General features: G+C 41.9%; 1 protein-coding gene across 1 annotated transcript; it reads right to left on the reverse strand.

Moving 5' to 3' along the window:
* Nucleotides 1–5,907: 5,907 nt before the first annotated feature.
* MPC1 (mitochondrial pyruvate carrier 1) lies at nucleotides 5,908–17,456 on the reverse strand. The gene is made up of 5 exons (XM_074168574.1): nucleotides 17,386–17,456; nucleotides 12,145–12,148; nucleotides 9,359–9,455; nucleotides 7,656–7,788; nucleotides 5,908–6,889 (listed from the first exon to the last, which is right to left on the reverse strand). Exons 1-5 carry the CDS (start codon nucleotides 17,454–17,456, stop codon nucleotides 6,871–6,873), a joined length of 324 nt encoding a protein of 107 aa, XP_074024675.1. The 3' UTR covers nucleotides 5,908–6,870.
* Between the last annotated feature and the right edge of the window lie 3,066 nt (nucleotides 17,457–20,522).

Genomic DNA, 20,522 nt, shown 5'->3' on the forward strand with positions numbered 1-20,522 from the left:
TCCTGCCAGTGACTACATTGATGGGGTCCCTCCTTTCTCCTCCCACCTCCCCAGGGCCTCCCTGTGAAGGCGAGACAGGGAGCAGGAAAACAAGTGTTGTCCTGAATGACCGCCAGCTGCCTTCAGTTTCCAGTATGTGCCCGTGACCTGCTGATGGCTTCCAGAGTATTTGTATGTACAACACCATTGCTGTGTCATCAGCCCTATCCCACTATGTTTAGGGGGGAGAGAGGACTGTGCAGCAGGTGCTCCATGCAGAGGCTGAGGGAGGCTGTGCATAAGACGTGCAGTTAACCAGGTGCTGGGACCGTAGGGGCAGGCTCTGGGTACGCGCTCTCTGCCTTCGGTAGCTGCCGGTAGCTGCTACATACCATGGTACCCCAGGGAATGTTTTTTAAAAGACTGTTCGGTCTTTGTGGTACTGCGAGTGATGTATGTCACCTCTCTATAGCTCTGAGACCAATGCAACCAGCCTCACGTGCCTCTTCTTCCCCAGCTTGCCCTCCCCGAGTATCTATAGAAAGGCAGTACCTTTATGTTTAAGTTGGACACTGAAGTGCTAATTCCAGGAATTACTGTGGTTGGCTGTGGTGGGGAGCAGGCCAGAGAGGTGTCGCTGGTTGTGCCTCCACAAAAGTCTTCTGCAAGGTCCAGGCATGGGGATCTGGCATGATGCCAGAGAGCATGTTCTCCTCTAGACTCACCCTCATGGCAGTCCCAGGACTCAGAGATGTCCAAGCAGGCATTAGATCCCACCTGATGATCTGTTCAAGACCTTCGTAACAGGGGCACATCTCCTGTGCTACCTCCAATGAGCAGTTGTTGAGTTTTTAAAATCACAGCTGCCTTCTTCAAGTCTACAATTTTCATTTATTAAATTTAACTAGATGCAGCCAAAAAATTAAGCCTAAAATTTAGAGCAATTTTCTGGATTGCTACAGTCCAGAGAGAGAGAGTGGCACTTTCAGGGGGCAGCTCTTCTTATCTAAGGCAGTTATTTTAGTAACGGAGAGATTGCCTTCTGCTCTCTGTAGAGGAAGCACGGATGACTAAGTCAGACCAGACGCCTAAGTTTCAGTCTGATGAATTAGGGTGATGAACCTCACCATTAACTCTTTTAATAAAAATATAGGCAGGACCAGCCTTTATATATGTCTCTCACTAATTTGCATGTATCCACATCTAAATTTGAAGCTAGCTAGAAAAATCTGCGAAGTGATATTTTCCTGAAAAATGCATGAATTTAGCCAACTTGCTGAATTGATGTAGTTGGTGGCACGGTTTCAATGAACATACAACGACCAGTGTCTGTACCCTTCAGTCTGTAAACCCTTATTCCATAAAAATCAGAGTTCCATGATTGCTCTGGTCACACTTTAGGGTTCTAATGTCCCATATTCCTCCTCACCTTTGCATTCTTCACCTTTGGAAATGGCATGTTGGAATGAATATTGCTGAAAGGTGAAAGCCAAGGGTTACAAGGAATGCAAAGTAAAACTGAGTAAAGGCTCTCTTGCAGAGACCCACTGGGAGCATGGTAGAAAACAGAAAACGTAGAGCTGCTTTGGGGACTTGCCCATTGTACTTGGTAAGACCCCACCTCAGTCCTGCTGCTTGGTGCAAACATCTCACATCAAACAAAGCAGCAGCTTCTGAAGCCCACTGAACGGGAGGGGCTTTGTCCCAGTGGGGACAAATGCCCCTCAAGTCTTTTGAAAAGAACCTGTCCTCTTGAAAATGTGATTATGAACCTCTTTCAACAAGCCTGCATCACTGACAGTACCTGCATCACTGACAGTGACAGGTAATGGTGATCCAAAAACAAGGAGCAAGGAAGCAAAAGCTGGAAAATGGATCCCCTTTCTTATGCCTCAGTTCAGGAAACCCATCACTTCTAATTTGTCTGACACTTCCCACCCACCACCCGGAGTCACAGGCCTCTTCAGCAGAGCACATGCTTGGTGGCTTGATTACAGCTTCACAGTCATTGTTTCTGCTGTGACTCAAACCTTTCCAGCTCCAGTCATCGCTTCTTTAGTGTCACAAAGTGATCTTACTCATAGGTCTCTGATGTAGGGAGCTGAGGCATGCAAAAACCAACTGCAGACATAAGAGCTGCTTCCTGGAGTGCTTGGCAGGCACCTAGTCGCTAGGTGTGTTTGTGGTTCTCGGTAACACCGGGAGCTACTGCAAAGCTTTGGAGAGAAAGGTAATAGCCTTCATTGGCTCATCATGGCTAAAACAGCAAATGCAAGGAAGTAAGAAATAGCATTGTGAGCTCATCTCTTTCTGTGGCATCATACACTCAGATCAGGTACCACAGAGGCTTGGTTAACTTGATACACCCTCGGTACCTTGCCAAACCATTGAACCCTTTCCTGTTCCTAACAATAATCTGGCTGAGAACTGACGCTGATGTTTATCAATTTACAGTATAAGAAACACAAAGTATTAGAGAGGTTACCGATCACACTGCTGGCTTTTTGCTTTGCTCCCAGGTGACCCCTAACATCAAGCACGTTCAAAAGTACCTTGTAATTGTTGCTTTGCATGGCTTCCCCCTCAACAAATACAGTAATTGTTTTAGGATTTTAAGTGATCCCAGGGGCAAGGAGACACCATCTATCCTAAGGTGTAAGCAAGGACTGTTTTGAGACAATCTTGCTATTCCCTTGCCATTACTACAAGTTAAAACCTGTGTTTAAGCCGTGGTCTCAGATCCAGGCAGACTGCAGAGTGACAGGTTAGAGGAGATTAATGTCTTATCCTGCCAGGAGACAGCTTTAAGATTTCACAACACCACGTCCTCTTCAAAGAATGAGAGAGGCTACTAGTCTCATTTACATCACTCAATACCGCTCTGAGAAAGCATCCCTTCAGTTAATATATACCCCAGGACAAGAAGCACAACATGAGTCTATTCCAACCATCCTATAAGACTACACCACTAAAAGCAAGTTACAGCATGGTTCTCCCCTGGTTAAGTTATGGGTTAAATGCTTTCAAAATTATTAAATACTTTCAAAATTATAAGTGGCTTGCTTTGTTCCTTTATATATTTCTACACAGTGGACCAAATACAGCCATCATGTAAGTACTTGGAAGCGCTTGCACCAAGGGCTGAGTTTGGGCCAGTTATCCCCATACAATAGTTTCACTTAATGAGGAAGACATGACCCAGATTTCAGCTGAAATGAATAAGCTGAGAATTCCCACGCTGGTTGCCATAGTTACTTGAAACCTACTGTTAAAAGAGGTGGGAAGAGAGAGGAGGAGAAAAAGTAGGAAAAGAAGAGAGCAGTATCATGGTCAAGGTTAAGCCATGTGATAGAGAGAGGGGCGATGATCGTGAAGGAGTAGGACCTCAGTGATGACACTCAGGGCAGGTTATCCAGGAAGCCAATATTTCTGCTTCTGGTTGCTACTGGGTTGATTCTATGGACACTGGTTATTTATAAGTGGTTACCACAGTGACTGAACTGGCAGCTATTACATCAGCCAAAGCAGAAAAGGATTGGGTGGGGAGAAACAGACTTCACAATTTATTTAATAAAGAAATTGCCTCATTTTAGAACACCGGACTGTTTGCTTTTCCACTTTACAAACATAGTGAAACTTGCAGCAATGTCTTATTCAATGGGAATTAACTTTTTTAGCCTCTGCATAAGATGACAGGAGAAATACTCCAACTCTATAGAAGCAGAACTGCAGACATTATATTTGGCAGTCAGCACTGTTCTTCCCCAAATGCAGACAGGATCAAAGTATCCTGTGAGAGACAGGCTGAAAAGTTAAGAGAGCTGGTAGTTGCGCTTGTGAATCTTTCCTACATTAGCATTTTATATTGTTGGTAATCTGTGATGTTAGCATGAAGAAACAGCCCTTATTCATAAAGGGCTTTGTGCTAAGCCCACCAACGAACCTATCACACTAGTAGATTTTTTATTATTCTTCTCTATCTCATCTTTTTATTCCTGCTCTTCTCAACGCAGTTCACTTCCTTATAACTGGCATGTGAAGCAATAACGTGTCTGCACCTGCGGCAGTGTAAACACTGCCAGTTCATGTACACTGGAAACACATACAGTTGAAGTAAATACATTTGATGCCCTACATATGAGTTGGCCCATAATACAGTTTGTATCAGCATTCAAATGAGAGCTCAGGGAAGGCACCAGAGTAGCTGGAAGACTGTAATAATCTAGATTGAATTTTCTAAACACTTTACTTCGATGCCAAAAACCTGTCTTGGTCCCAAGGAGCAAACTCTCCCTTTCTTGCTGCCTTCTCTTAGTCTGTAAACTTACTGAGTTCTCTGCATTGCTGTCCTTGCTCAGATGGCACCATTGTACTTTGTACAGAGAACAAAAGATAACCCACAATGCTACAGAGAACTACATTTTACTAAGAATGTGTTTGCTATGCGAGCTGGCAGTGGCTAAGGGTTTTTGCTGCCTTTAGAGTAGGGAAAGCTCACTTCTTCACACAGCAGCCACAGAAGCAAAATGAAAAACCAAATACTATAAATAGCAGCATTAGCTGAAATGGTTACATAACATGAGACAGTTGTGGGACGCTGAACAAAATTCACTACAGGTAGCTGTTACTACCCTCATTAAAGCAGCCTTGCAAGTAATTTCTTCTCTTCTGACTCCACAATTACGGTTATTGCTTTCTGCCTGTTTATTACTGTGCTACCAAATGACCTCTACATTTGAATCATCAATCAGGAAGCTTCCTGATCAAGAACACTTAATCTTACAACAGCAGAGGAGGCTATTTTAATGCCATAGTAAGTTACAGTCTAAGCCTCCCCTTGAAGAAGTGGGTCAAGATATCTCAAGCTGGGAAGGAAGCAGGAATCAAAAAAGGAGTGAGTGCTTAGCCGGTACTGTCTCCCACCTGAATTCCTAAGGGTGTCACATTCCTTAGCAGCAGCCTAGCAGCACTTGCTCGGAAAGGTGAGAAATTCTTTTCTGTCTGAAAACATGAAAGAAGATGGCAGCTGACACTGCAGCAAGACAGGAAAGGCCATGCAGTTGCCAGTCTTACTGTGGTGGAACTGGAGCAGTGCACACAGGACAGTGCGTGGGACCAGAGTGGCACAGGTTTCTGGTGGCAGGACATATCCTACAGCTGAAAAGTTATTAGGATTAAAGCAAACTCTGAAACTAAAACCAAATAACTATTCCAGAATAACATATAGAAACAAGCCCTCTACTCTTCGAAATCAAATGCAAATACTGAGCTCTAACTTTGGATTATTCTTAATCAGTTAAACTGCTATAGCCCCATTTTTTTTATCCAATGCTACCTGAGGCAGAGGGGGACAAAGCCATTAGCTCTATTAAGATATTCAGACTCAATACAAAAATCACCACAGTCTCTTTAAAATGTTCTCTTTTTGGATTATCCTAGCCAGGACCATCCCAAAATGGTTATATTCCAACATGTTTCAGTATTTGGTGAGAGAGGAAGAGGGTCCAGATTTTCCTCCTTAAGGTTCTTCCCCCCTACACCAGTATTTAAAGGAAGAAATAGTAGGTAAATGGCTTGCTGAATAATGCTCTGAAGGACACAGGTCACAAGCCACTTGGTGGCACTCTGTCCATATAATTTTTTTTTTTGTCACTAGGTAGACTGACAGGCTGTGGAACATCCACCTCAGACCCGAGTTCCCCATTGCAGACTAGGCCCTGTCCCTTCAAGTCTCTTCCCCTTTTTACAGGGGGCCTGTATGGACTGCAGGAAGCATCACTTGCCTGAACTCAGGACATTCAAAGGATACATACATATGTTTACTTTTCCAGCCTGTTTTTGCTTTGTGCTGTTACAGTAATAAAATGACACTCCATACTAAAATTTCACTTCAGGATCTGGTATCACAGTACGATAAACAAAACTTTTCAAAATGTTGAAAGGATTTATTGCCATTTGGAACATGTTTATTGTTCAAAAACACTGCACTGAAATAAAACCCATCACATACATTCTTTGTCATCTATATCTTTACAGCATTGTAACTTTCAGGCAGGTCATGAAGTCAAAAACTGCTTGAAAGGCACCTTGTGTCCTTCAGATCTTCAACTCCAAACAAGTTTTTGCCTATATAAGGATTACATACATCTAGAACAACTCAAACAGTAGGAAAAAAATAAAATCCATTTAGAACTTCTTAAAGAACAGTATCAGACTTTGTTGCCTTCCTTCATTCAGTGCTATGCTTTTGCTTTTCCAAGTCTTCTTTAAATAATGTGCGACTTAAAAATGTATGTTAATGAAGTCTCTTTACTGAGACAAGGCATGCTGTAGGGGAAGAGGGATAGCTGGTCACTTCCAGGCTGCCCATCTACACATTTGTTCTTGTAGATTAGCAAGCCACTGCTTAAGTTAAAAAAAAAAGAGAATAGGAATGAATGCACCCAAGTTAAATGGCTTTTAAGAATATGTTAATACATAGTGATGTTAAAACAGTGATACCACCTACAGTTCTGTTATACTGACCTCTGTTCATATTGATTTGAAAACAAATTTTGTCAAACCATCACAGGCCACTTTTGTAGACTTAGATAAAAAAAAGTTGGTTTTCAAATATTGCTCGTTATTTGGATGACTAACTTTATTAAAAGGGTAGTTATTAAGGACCTGTAAGGCAGCAAGACTTTAAATGCAATGATTTACATTGCTGAAGAGTACTCTTAAAAGGCATAATAAAAAAAAATTAGTAGAAGTATTCTTGGTGGGGTCATATTCAGAATAGGTGTTTCTGTTTTATCCCCATCATAATTGTCACAGCAACTGTAGATGGCAAATCTTCCTTGGTTGTAATTCAGGATGAATGCATTCCCTGGCTTACTTCAAGTTAGATATTTAGTTCTTTTTCTCCATCCTGCCAAGAGAAGAACAGCTTTTATAAGAGAGAATACTGAACTGCAATTGCTATAAAAGAATCTGGACTTATTAGTAGAACTTTAGGAATTAAGAACATTTGGCCAGTTATTTATGCAAAGGCAGGTTCACTTGCAGTTTTGCTCAGTCTCATTTTTTAATTTATAGTTCAGGAGGCTTCATCCTCCCATTGCTCCACATGGATTTCTTGGAGCAGAAGAGAGAAAAGCCATAATCCTGACTCATTGGGATTACCTGGGGCAGTGTCTGCGCTACTTGCTACGCAACAAGTATGAGACTGCTTGCAGTCTGTTCCCTAGTCACGCTCAGTTGGATCTAGCCCATATATAGAACAGTCAGCTTAGTGAGGTTTTGCATGATTTCTCTTTCAGACATACAACCCCTTCACAGTTTTATGGATGTTTCCATCTCAGGAATTACTGAGACAGACATATGTAGATTAATCAACATTATACACGAAACAAACCCCAAAATAGCCAGCAGCTGCTGAAAGCCCCATCTGCATCTATGACCATAGGGGTTTTCAGCCTTTTCCACGTTCACCCCTCAGAAGCCTCAAAGGAGGTGTAAGGCAACAAGTCATAGTTCAGCCTACTGACAACAAGCTTGTTAAAAGGTTTGCAGAAGGTAATGAAGTTAAACAAGTTCAGAAACCACACAGGAGTTTGCACTACAGTTAAAAGCCACTAACAGAGTATTCCAAGAGCCATCAGTTTATGACTTCCCCTTTTTAAAGTGTGACTTGCCTGTATTTGATCAGTCGGCCTCCTTGAATAAGTTGTGCAACTTCATTAGTCAAGTGGCATGCAAAAAGAAGCCAGTTCCTTGGCTGCACTTTGTAGGCAAATCTCATGAAAGTCAAGGAGTAACAACACAGTGCTGCAAAACATGACGGGTATCATTAGTAGATTATTTTTTAATATCTGCATTTTGTTGAGGCATAATTTTCATACTTGTGGAACGTAATAACAAGTAGAATGCTTCTCACTACTTTTGAGTTTTCCAATGCAGGAAAACACACAACAGTGCTCAATTTTGCTACACAAGAAAATCTATAGGGCTGCAGCTTTCCACAAAAACCTCATTTTCCTCCTACACTTTCCTGTGATGGAACTGAAGCCTTTTTAGTTTAGGTCATAAACTATCTCAGCCAGAGAATAAGAGTTAATCTCAATGAGACATGGCCTGTCCTATACAATAATTCTGACAATTTGTAGGACAAAATATTTTTAAAAATACTAATTAAATATAGTTCTTGCTGGCAACATTCTAAAATGGACTTTAAGAGAAGGAGGTTTCCATCCCCAAGAAATCATGAACATTCAGAAGCATAAAGCTTTGTTACCTGCTTTCCAGTAAAACAAGAAACATTTTCAATCTACTCTCCTATCATAACTGCATTCAAATACAGGAAATCATAACCCAAGAAGTCACTAGTTTTGTGAAGTTCTGACAGGATTAAAGAAAAAAAAATTTAAAAAAACCAGGAAATTAAGTGTTCAAGGAAAACAGCCTTTTTTAAAGTACAGAACCTAGAAGATGGAAAAAATATTTGTACACACCACCCTATATAAACTTGTAAAAATTAAAAAAGTGTCTCAACTTTGCTGAGCTGAGTAGCTGCCACCAAAACAATATTTGCAAGACAGTTTCACTATACCAGAGACTATTTGAACTAGTCTTCCATCTTAAGGAAGCTAATAAAGAAACTGAATTTCTCTAAGCAGAACCTAGTGAGCACGAGGCTATAAATTTCCTTAACACAAAGGTATTTTTCTTTGGGGAGATGAATTACTCAGAATTAAGTTAATAACGGAGTTAAGAGACATCATGCCAAAATTAAGCAAATTAAAGCTATCAGATTTATGATCTTAGAGCAGTATTTGTATAATAAAATACAGGGACAGACATCTAGGCAAAAACTACATGTGTTCAAAAAAGGTGGAAAAAATTTTGCTTATGCATTTAAAAAGAAGATCTCACACTATTCCATTAAGAGCCACAGTACTCTCACATGGATAACTGCTTTGCAAGGAGTTAACCTCCCTCAGTTGCTTTTTGCACCCTGCAGACCAAAAGCATTACCATTTCTTCACTTTGTCAGTGTTGATATTTAAGTCTCACAGTAACCACAATGTATCATTGTTCTTGATACAAAGAATAAAGTTGTGTAAAGAGATGCATTCTGAACCAGTGCCTGAGGTTGTGTAAAATACCAAAAGAATTATACTTCAGGAGTGAGTCTGGCGATCAAAACTGCTAAGACTCAAGACTGCCTCCCTCCCCCCAAATTACTGGCAATCCCTCTTAAAGAGAGCTCTACAACTTTTTGGTACCTTGTTTTTTTAAGGGGCCTCTGAAGTTATATAGCAAGATAGCTGACATCTGTATCCGCTTTGATCACAAGTTTGCAAACAACTAATAATATATCACTGCTTGAAGGTCTTACCAAATGTCATTCGGCCGCTAATGATTTCTGGAGATTTCTTCATGTCATTAATAGCAGCAACAGGAAGTCCCCAGTTGGCAACTGGCCCCCAGAAGTGCTGTAAAGAGGAAAATGGAAAATGAGATTACATAGAAACACAGGCCTCCTTCAGTATTCTTATAGTTAAGAATGTAGTTAATTCTTATAGTTCTTCCTTAGCCACACAAAGCTTCAGAGGACAGGGTTAAGGGTAAAATTCCAAGACAAGACAGGGACTACTTTTGATGTAAGGGAGACAACTAAACCCTTCTTTTAGCAGGATCTAGTCTTCAGGAGGTAAAGATGGGGAACCCACTCTGAATATTCTTGCAGACTGGAAAGGAACTATTGTAAGGCTACTGAAATGCAATTTTGTGTAATTATACCTCAGCCATCATTAAGCAGTCTGTTGGTATAGTCATATAATCTGAGATTTACAGCTCACTTCTGTGCAGGGAATTAGCATTCATCTCTTTCAATCAAAAGAGTGAAGAGCTGGAACTGTTTTCATGTTGTGCTGAGAATGAAGAAATGCTCAGCAACCATCTTCTTCCAAGCGCTTACACCATTTCTTTGAAAGAACAGCACCATGCAACTAAATCAAATTGTTATTTACAGCTTCATCTGCAATTGCTGAAACAACTTAGTGACTACCTAAAGCTCAGCAATAAGACAGATCTAAGAGTAGAGCAGTTAGCTACAGGTGTGTACACAGATAGAAAGAGACAAGAATTGGAAAAAAAATCAACTCAAAAACTGACAAGCTCAATTTGATAGGTATTGCCTAAAAGACTCCAAACTCCATGGCAGGGGAGTTGGAACTAGATGATCTTTAAGGTCCCTTCCAACTCTAACCATTCTATGATTCTATGAAACTGAGCAAAAACAGTGTTAAGTCCAATTTCCACTACTGTTATGAGTAACAAGATTTCACTAGAATTCTTTCCACACAAGATGCATGCAGTACTTACATCGGTTTCCTCTAATGGAAAACTGAAGATACTTAAAAGTAACTTGGCTAGATGCAGCAAAAGAGATGCACCTTCCAAGAAAAAGCTTTGCAGGTATCAACTATACCCATTCTTTTGACACTTTCCCTAATTGTAACACTGCAGATATTACAATAATTCAGAAGTGTCAAGGCATATTTAAGTTTTTTGCAATTTTAATTCCAAGATACTCTTGCCAGTCTGGATACCAGCTTGTAACACTACAGTAAGATTAAAAGCCACACTTGCTTCCTGCAGATTGGATTGCAACGCATGAAACTTAAACTCCTATACTTCTTTTTTTAGTTAAGTTGTACATGCTATTTTGATAGTTTAGCCATAGTGCAATATGAAAAACAGTGTAGTATTTCTGCAAGTGTCTACAGAATGTGCATTGGTCAAAACTCAGATTTATAGTAAGAGTATTTTGAAGAGTGCAATAAATTTGTTTACAAAATTTCTACTGATGGGATAACTGACATCTGTAATGGTTAAAGCCTCTCAAGCATATCAGAAGTAACATGGCGTAACTCAGAAGGGTTGCATGGCTACATGGTATTACCCTGTACAGCTATAGTTAGACAGTGGAAAGAAATATACCTATAATACCACTTGCACACAAGATACACTGCAACAGAACAAGAACATCCCCAGGAACTGAAGTCAGCAGTGCACAGGATATTGTTTGAGACTTTAATGTAGGTACTGAAACAGTTCTAAAGGACAATAAGAGGCCCAGAAACAAACACCCAGTCACATAAACATGATTATGTGCACAGTAAGACAGCAAGACAACTTCTGTTATAGCATGACTACATGAAAGCAGACTGCAAAAGGTAACTGGACAGGCAGTACAAATATGTGGTAATGCTTTTACATTCATTTCAGGAGTCTCATTTAAACAATTATAGTTTCAGAAAAATAAGTCTTTAAGGCTCTAAATGTGTTGTTTTTTTGAATCTATGAAACAATTACAGCTTTGAGAGTCTTAATGGTGACTTCTGTTTTGAAAGGTAAATCAAATCAATCTAGGCTTTTTACTTAATTCAGCTGCCATTAGAACATAAACAAATAATACGCTATAGGCTATAGACCACTTCAAGCTCAGACTGCACAAGCTGAAGAATCATCAGTTCAAACCCCAGCAGCGCTGCAGCAGTAACTTTCCTCTGCTGACCAGGGAGGTAGATTTGGAACCTTCCCACCTGAGATGGTTATCCAGCTTTAAGTGCCTCAAAGCAGACAGGCTTTTGAAGTTTCCACACATGAGAATTAAACTACACCTATACAGTTTGTCTTTAGTCTACGTAGAAGAGCAAGTCTTCCATAACATTATGATTCACAGCATAACAGGCATAAAATATCCACTCCCAGTTTCAGGAGTAAACTGAAGGCTGTAAGGAAAAGTCTGTAGTGAGAGTTATATTGTACCATTTATTATCTGAAGTAAAGCTAGTTAAAAATAAACCAGGTAGTTGTTATGTACTGGTATTGTCGCTATGATCAAAAACAGCTCCAGATTAATCTGATCTCCTTAGCAAAGGGTGTGGGAGAAAAATGCAGCCCCTTTAATTCTGTGGTGTTTACTTTAGGAGACATTCTGAAGGAGCTAAAGCTTGGTCACCTTAACCTCAGACTTGTGAATAAATACTACTACACATCACTCCTGGAGGCTCACAGTATGCTTTTCTGGTGCAGGCAATGTCATAACAGTGCTGAGGAAAAAAGAAAGCAAGTTACTGAAGTCAGAGAAAAAGTGAAACCTCTCCCTTTTCTTACCGTACTGTTTGAGTGGGCCATCATTGTTTTCCATTCAAAAAGCCACATGGAAAAAGAGAAAAAAAATATTAGTTTCTTTCATAATTGACATAAAGAAGTGTACCACAAAGAGAAGATACATAGAAGTCAGGAAATTGCTGTGGCATTAATCTTGATAATGTACCAGTATAAAAAAATCCTATTTCCTTCAAAAGCTGTCATTGTGACAAGTGTTTGCTGCTCATGTACCATTTTCCTAGGAAGATAAAATCCTATTATGGTCTGTGGAAGACATTCATTCCCTGTAGATTTCAAAACATCCAATATTCCACTCCAACTAGTTTAAAAGGATGCCAAAAGCTGTCAGCTTTGTCACAGGCAAACCTTGAACAGCTACCATTCCTCTCTGAAGGCTTTGAAGAAGTCACTTGGAATTCTTTGTATACCCACACAAGTAGGTCAGACAAAATGATGCCAGAGATCTTACTGCCACTAAGCTCAGGCCAACTCTGGCTGTACCAAACATGAGCTATAAAACATCTTCAGTGATCTAATGTGCAATTACACTCCAGTCATGTGTGTGGTTCATTATAGTGACCATATAGGTACCAATTTTATTTATATTTTTATATAAATAAACTTAATGATCTATGCATGAAACCTAGACTACAGCATATATTTAAGATTGTTTGCTACTATACCTTTTAAAATGCTTCAGAACTTTTAAGCATTCTCTTTCTAGCAAAGATACTGGTAGGACTCAGTTCTGAATTTTAAGAAATCAGCTACTAATAGAAGGCCTACTGCTGACTTGATTGCGGCTCACCTACCACCGCCCCAAGCTGCAGAACACTTCTGAACAGTCACTTCCCTCACACTGATTTCCATCTTCTTAGAGAACCATATGGCAACAGAACAGGCAGGTCTACGTAGGAAATCACACTGGATGTGCATCTCATTGAGCCTTTGTTACAAGCTGCAGGCTGGTTCAAGATGCTTTGTTAGGGTGTCCTTGAGTAGTTTAACCACTTTTTTTCCTTACTAACTGAACTCCAGCAGTAGTTAATTGAAGTTCACAAGACAAGTGCACACTTCAATTTTCTCATAAAACTTTATGCCAAGAGATATATTTGAACTTGTTCAGTTAAAGTTTTTGTGCCAACAGAAGCCAGCCTTCACTTTTAAAGTGGAAGTTGTTTTCAGGCAAGTCAAATCCTAAAATAGAATCAGATTGCTGCTATTTTAACAGAGTAGGCAGCTCTGGCTAAGGTCTTGCAATGTTGTCCTCACAACCATGTGAGACTGGTATAGTTAGAACTGTTTTGTAGTTTTAGAGGCTTTAATGTAGCTATTTAAATAGTTCTAAAGGACAATAAGAGGACCTTAAACATAGAAATAATTATATAATAAATACATTAAATTATATATACTTCATATATAAAATTACATATAAACAAAATAAACTAATAAAATAGAAATAAATACATAAAAATAAAGCCTCTAAAACAAACCAGAACAGAACTTCTAGAAAAAGGCAGATCAAGGTCATATAGACTCTTCCAGGAGCAGGCATCCAGGTCCAAAGTTCTACAGCTGATAGAGCTGTAGCAAATACACCATATCTAATAGCAAGGACACCGCAGCAACTGCATGCGTCTATTCCTGATGTGACACCATTCCAAATTAGGCGTTTCCAAGAACTAGATTCAATCCCTTGACAAAGGGAACACTTTGTACTAAAGTCTCCATAGCTGTGGATAACAGTTTTTGGATTTACTCAGTTATTAATTTCTGTGTAAGAATCTAGACATCACAGGAGGAACCTGAGCTGATCAACATCTTTATTTGTACTACAATCCAATCCAAGAAAGGCTATATTGGGAAAGATTTATTTTTCCAAAATTCTCACATCTTTTCTCATACTGGCAATGACAATATTAATAGGCCAAAGACCATTCTGCAAATATAGATGAACTGTCACTACTTGTTTCCCTTGCACTGCTATCTCCTAAGTGGAAAGACTATTGCCCTTCTGCAAAAGGTAGACTATTCAGTTGTCAGAGCACATAAGATGATGACAGTGGGCACCGTGCCCTTCAATTTCTAGCATAGACTGATGAAGGACACTTTTTTTTAAGTTCTTATGTCCTTGTGTTTAAAGATTTACTAATGAGGAGAACTGAAGATCAGCTAATTCTAGTTACACTACTGATGTTGCCACTTTTAAAGTTCATTTCAATTAAAAGAAAGGTCCTAGACAGCTTACGTCAACATAAGTGCTCAAGGAATGATCTATTTATATCAAAGCCATCTACGTTAACAAAGTCACTGTATTTGCATTACTGCTGAGTCATCAGGAAGAGACATTTCAGAAGTGCCCCAAAAGATGGCAGTCTCCATGCTTGTTTTTTCTATTACCAAAAGATTTTGGGACTCCTTGGGATTCATTATGCAACTAAAGTAATCTAGGCTTCTACCACAAGAAGATGCCAGAGCTTGTCCATAGCAGCCTATACGTTTTCTCTCTCAAGAGAAGAGGAAAGCTGTTTTACTGGATGTTTTCCAGAAGATATTGTTTTAAATATTTAGGATAGGAAGTAAGAGGACTCAGTTGCCTACTATTAGTGGCTTATATAATACAACTTTAGTGATAGCTGACATTTTTATGATCTACAGAAAAAAATGCAACTTCAGGTTCACAATGTATAGAGCTACCAAGCTTTTATACGCCAAGAAGATAGTTTTAAGTTAATATTACTGCTGCTTTTTGCAAGAAGCAGGAAAAGTCTACCTACAGCTTACATTCTTACTATGCTTACCTTAAAACATTAAGAGATGGTTAGGGTACATCTATACTCAAATGATTTACAGTTATTCAGATGCCTATTAATCACTGCTTGAAGGAAGCCAGATGTGAAACTGGCAGAACATTTAATTATTAATGACAGTTTAAAAAGTAATTTATCTTGTTTCTTTGTGCAAGATCCAAAAGCTAATCCATGACATAATGCAATTCTAACGCCAGATAAATCCACCTGAGAAAAGCAGCATGCATTCATTATGCTTGCTTTCATGTTTTCAAGTTATGAAGCTGAAACTGAAACTACTTATTCTGATAGATGTCTGCAAGTTTTGACTGCCCCAAGCCATAATAATGGGACACTCAATTCCACCACTTTGGGTAATTTTAGTTATTCTACTTAGAATCAAGTAATTTAAAACACAGCACTGGTATCACAAACAATATCTAACTCATCGTTTCCCACAAACAAGTTTCACACTTACAAAGCCTTGCTTCACTGCAGTAATTAGACGCTGATTTCTAGAACAGATACCAGTCTCAGAGCTTTGAGGAAATTCCTGCTCTGAGCAAGGCAAGAAGGGAATCTTCTTCAGCCCCAAGTCCTGCAGTCTCGGGGAACAAGAGCCTTCAGGAAGGAATGTAAAGAGATACAGCTCTAAATTACACACACTCCATTTCTCCTATGGAGAAGACTACAGTCTGGTGACTGCTAATCTAAATTTTAAACTCAAGCCAACAACTTAGACACTCATCTCTTAATAAGCAAGAAACAAAGCTGAAAGGCCATACCAGATGGAGGAACTGACTTCAGCCTTTCATGACACACCAAGTAACAGAAATATAAATAAGCATATTTATTTGTAGATAACAAGGCAGAGCTCATATCACAAAGCAAGAACCTCGTGGAATGCTCTTTTTGGATAGCTTATTTCAAGACTAGAATTAGGACAAAATGCAGATGACAAGGCTTATTTCAACTACCTTTTCAGTCTTTGGGAAGGGAAGAGATACTTCCATCAAGTAACTGTGGTGGTATTAGGAAACAGGTGCTACCTTTTCTGGATTTTTGTTTGTTTTTCTAGTTAAGAAGCAGGCTGCTGTTTTACATGCTTCCCATGAATTCTAGCACAATTAACTAAATGTTCACGTTGAAATGCATCTATCAAGCTTTCACAGTATCTTCCAAGACTTTCAAAAGGAATCCACGTGGAAGCCTGCTCTGACCTTCCTTTGTTTTGTTTCAAGGATACTTTCTTCCTTGTATTTTACTCATCCCTTTGCCCCACTGTTTCTGTGGCACTTGATTTTGCAAACGTCAAACAAACCCTTCTGCTTACTGAGCCTTTATATTACAATCCCTCTTCCATGCGGGCTTACACCATCTCCTGCTACTTTAACAAAGACTAAGTTTCTCAGAGAAAGAGACATCCTCCTACATGCTTGCTCAACATCAAACATCAGTTGCAATAGATGTAGGTAGGACAGCAAACAACAGCTATAGCGAAAAGTTGTTCAACCACCTTTATTAGAAGAGCCCATCTTTATTTGTTTAGTTTCATCAAACTGCTTGTCAGCCAAGAAGCCTTCAGCCTGCCTACTTGAGACAGTGCCTATACAGCAGTTCAACCAGATTTAAGCAAGTATGCTGCAATCGTATCTTTAAGACATTCTTGTGACTTAAGCTCAAGGTGCCATACCCCTTACCACAGCACACAAAATGAAGCTTGACAGAAGCACTGAGCTGTCTGGGAGGTGACTTACACCACATCCCCATGAAAGTGAGGCTTTAACAAGCCTCTGAAAAAAAAAAAGTACCCATTTAAAATCTCTGAGGATGTGTAAGTGGTGTTAAGACTGCATCTGTTAACAAGCCCGCTTCCACCCACAGCCAAGCAAAGCTCTTTCTGCTCTTACTACGGGGCCTCTGCCCCCGCCTCCTGTGCCCGCCGACACCTGCCAGACGAGGGGCTGCTCGCCGCCGGGCAAGGAGCCGCCGGGTTTCGCAGCCGGGCGAAGCAAGGTCACGCACACGCACGGCGGACGCAGAAGCGCAGCTGCCGCCGCAGTTCCAAACCGCGTCGCTCCGCTTCAAGGTCAAGCCGGGTCCCCCCGGCCTGGGGTGGGGTGGGGCGGGCGGGAGACGCGACAGACAGGGCGGACAACCCCGACAGCCTCTGCAGGACGGGCCGACGGCACGGTGGGTCTCACCGTCCCCCCCTTCCCCGCGACCACCTTCCTCCCTTGGCACCTCCGAGCCGGCTTCGCCTTCCTCCTCGCCCGCTCCCTCCCGGCTCCCTCCTCCCCCTGCCCAGCCCCCGGCGAAGCCGAGCACAGCAGAGGTCAAACGGAGACCGAGCGTCAGTGAAGGGACGCCGGTCGCCGCCGCCCGAGGCGGGACCGGGACCGGCACCGGCGGCTGAGGGCGCGGCGGCTGGCGGCGACCCCCGCCCCGCGCTCACCTCATCAGGTAGTCCCTGAACTCCTTGCTGCGCACATAGTCCGCGGCCTTGCGGGCCAGCGCTCCCGCCATGGCGGCTCTCGGCGGCAGCCAGCGCTCGCTACCCGCCTCGCACGCTGCCGCCACCGGCGCCGGTGACAACTCCCCCGCGCCGCCGCCCGGCTCCCGCTTTACGGCAGCGCCCGCGCCACCGCCCCCTCCGTCACCACGGCGCTCGCGGCGCCCATTGGCCGCGGCGGCCCCGCCTCCCTCCGCCCGGGCCCCGAAAGCGGGGCGGTGGTCACGGGGAGGGGGAAAGGCAGCGTGCCGTAAAGCAAGGCGGAGGGAGGAGGGGGGGAAACTGTCGCAAAAACGCGAGGAGGAGGGTCGCCAACGGCGGAGCTGCCGGCATTCCCCCGCAGCGCCCAGGGGACAACCGCGCGGCGACTCTCCGAGCCGCAATTGGCTGCAGTGTGGCGGCTGGTGGCTTCTCATTGGCCGCCGCGGGGCGCGTCCCGCCTCGCGCGGTGTCTGGCTCCGCCCCGCCTCGAGTGGCGCGTGTCAGGGGTGGCAGTGGGGCTGGGCGGGTAACGGCCGCGGGCGGGGAGAGAGGGGTCTGAGGGGTGAGAGGGGTGTGAGCGGTGTGCGGTCGGAGGGCCCTGAGAGTTGTCCCCGCCCTGGGTCGGGCCGGAGCCTGCTGAGGGCCGGTGCCGAGCGGCGCCGACCCCGGCTTTTGAATCCCTGAGGGCAGGGCGAGAGGAGGGCCGGCGGGGGAGGGAGCGGCCGTGGCGGCTGCTGACACTCCGGCGGCGGGCTGGACCCGTCTGCGTCGCTCTTTGCCTTCACCGGGAGCCCTCGAGAGGCAAATGAGCGAGTCACTGTTTCCTCTTCACTGTCACCACGGCGGCTGAGATGACTGAAGACAGCCTAATGTATCGCAGTGGCACATAAAGCAGGATAAGAGGCCCCATAATTGTTTCAGTGATTTTTTTAAAATCGGAGGTTTTAAGAGCCCAATTTATGGACTTCGAATCTCTGGAGCTAGGAGTACAGAGTTATGACAGCGCACTGCACAGTTCAGCCTTTCCCTCTGTACCTGGACTGGTCTAAGATCCCATTTCTCACCAGCACTTTCTATTTCATACCTGAGCAGAAGTTACTTAGAAGGAAAGATAAACTCTAACCCTGCTAATACCATCTCCATAAAATTCGGGCATATAAACAAATACCTATATGTGAACAACGTCTTTTATCTTTGCTCAGTGCACTAGAGATAATGAAAATGGATGTTTATCTCTGCTTTCCAAAGACTTGCAGCCTCAGTATTTACAGCCCAGAACTGGGCTGAGAGTGCAACCTGGGGCATAGGTATATGCTGCAAGAAGCCCTGGAGGCCACAGTTGCTTCGTTCCTTCTGCTTCCCTCCTCTTCCCTGCAGGATCTCAGGGAAAAAAAAAAAAACAACAAAAAAGAAAAAGTAAGAGTAAGAGCCCTGTACCCTCTTCCCCGATTGCTTGCTTGGAGTGCAGCAGGTTTCAGGAAAAGCAGTGTGTATACACATGCTCGCCTTTTTCTGTATCTGCAGCATATGTTTTGACACCCCACAACCACCCCTGGCTTTGCTGTGTGGGAGAAAGAGTTTTAATCCCCTTGGTGTACTGCATTATGAAAACCCAAAATGTAGTCCAACATATCTGTGTGGATGATTTAGACTCATTTAAAAGCAGCAATGCAAATCTGAACAAGGTCTCAAAGAATCATTTATTCCAATTGTTTCAACTTGCACCAACAGAAGGAAGGTCTTGCGGAAATCAATTCTGTATGTTCAAACAAAATCTCACATAGTGGGATTCCACATATCTTGTATGATCAGCCTCAGTCATTAAGATTACAGCTACAGTTTTACCTAAAAATATAGCCTTATTTTTCCTTAATGAATATTCATCAATTTTTTTCTTTACTCTTTGTATGGAGAAAAAAAAGTAATCTTCTGTCTGCATTGGAAGGCGTCGTTCTTTAGTCTTTCTTCCTGAAGTAAACAAATTCTTTCAGCTTTTTTTTACGGGCTGTGCCTGTTAAATCTTTTAATCTTTTGCTTACTCCATTTTTGTTCACAGCTTTCTTAAGGCATTAGCTCCAACAAGGGTCGTCATGTCTCAGTCAAAGCCTTACCAGCAGTGCAGTGCCCTTCTCTAATTTTGAGAGTATCCCACTTTGTTTTTGAAGTAGTTAATCAAAAAATCATTAACTAGAAATGTGCCCAGAAGAAACCAGTCACACATGACAGGTTCTACCAGTTATACAACAAAAGCAGCTAGCAAGGATTTGAGGTTTGCTTTTGCTGCAGTTCTGTGTGTATTTATAGTGGTTTTATTTGCATACTATTTTTTAGGCTTCTTGTAAGGATATCGAAAGCTGTACTAAAGAGTCTCTTAATTTATCACATTCACAGCTTCCCTTTTATCCCCTTAGCCTGTTCAATAGAGAAATTAGATTGCATTTGACATGAGTTGCTCTTGACAAATCCATGTTAGAGGTGCTTTTAAGCATGTTGTTCCCTGAGTGAACATTAACTGATTGTTTAATAAGTTATTCTAGCATATTTTTTTTATGTCAGAATTAGGCCGTTTGACATAACTTTCTGGTTGTTGTCTTCAGACACGTGCTCTTTTCCAGTGCTGGACTGCCCTGTCCTCTCCATGAGCTGCAGGATAATCACTGATGATCTCAAACTGCTTCTGCTAGGGCTTGGTGGACCTCAAAGCAAGTTTCATGTCCTGCCACACATTTTTTCTAAGACATATTTCACCTGTTCTTTTCCTGGTCTGAACTATGCTTCTATCCATTTTTCTCACTGAACTTAGAGCTATTTTGAGTTTTTATTACCATACTTCTGCCTATACCTGTTATGAGCTCTTTCTGCAGTATTTAATGACTGCAATTTCCTTTGCTTTATTTTAATTTCTAATGCTTTTATCAAACTTCTCTAGTTGTCCTTTATGTCCCATGGTAGTTGAAACTGATTTTTGTGCTTCAACCTTTCTGATTCTGTTATCTGCAGGTGGACACCATTTCTTTATTTTCATCTATCATCTGTCCTTTTGTCTGTTTACTGTATTTTCCCTTCTGATTTTTAGGTCATTAGGACATAAGCCAAGC

The sequence above is a fragment of the Numenius arquata genome, chromosome 2 (assembly GCF_964106895.1).
Source record: "Numenius arquata chromosome 2, bNumArq3.hap1.1, whole genome shotgun sequence".
Lineage (NCBI taxonomy): Eukaryota > Metazoa > Chordata > Aves > Charadriiformes > Scolopacidae > Numenius > Numenius arquata.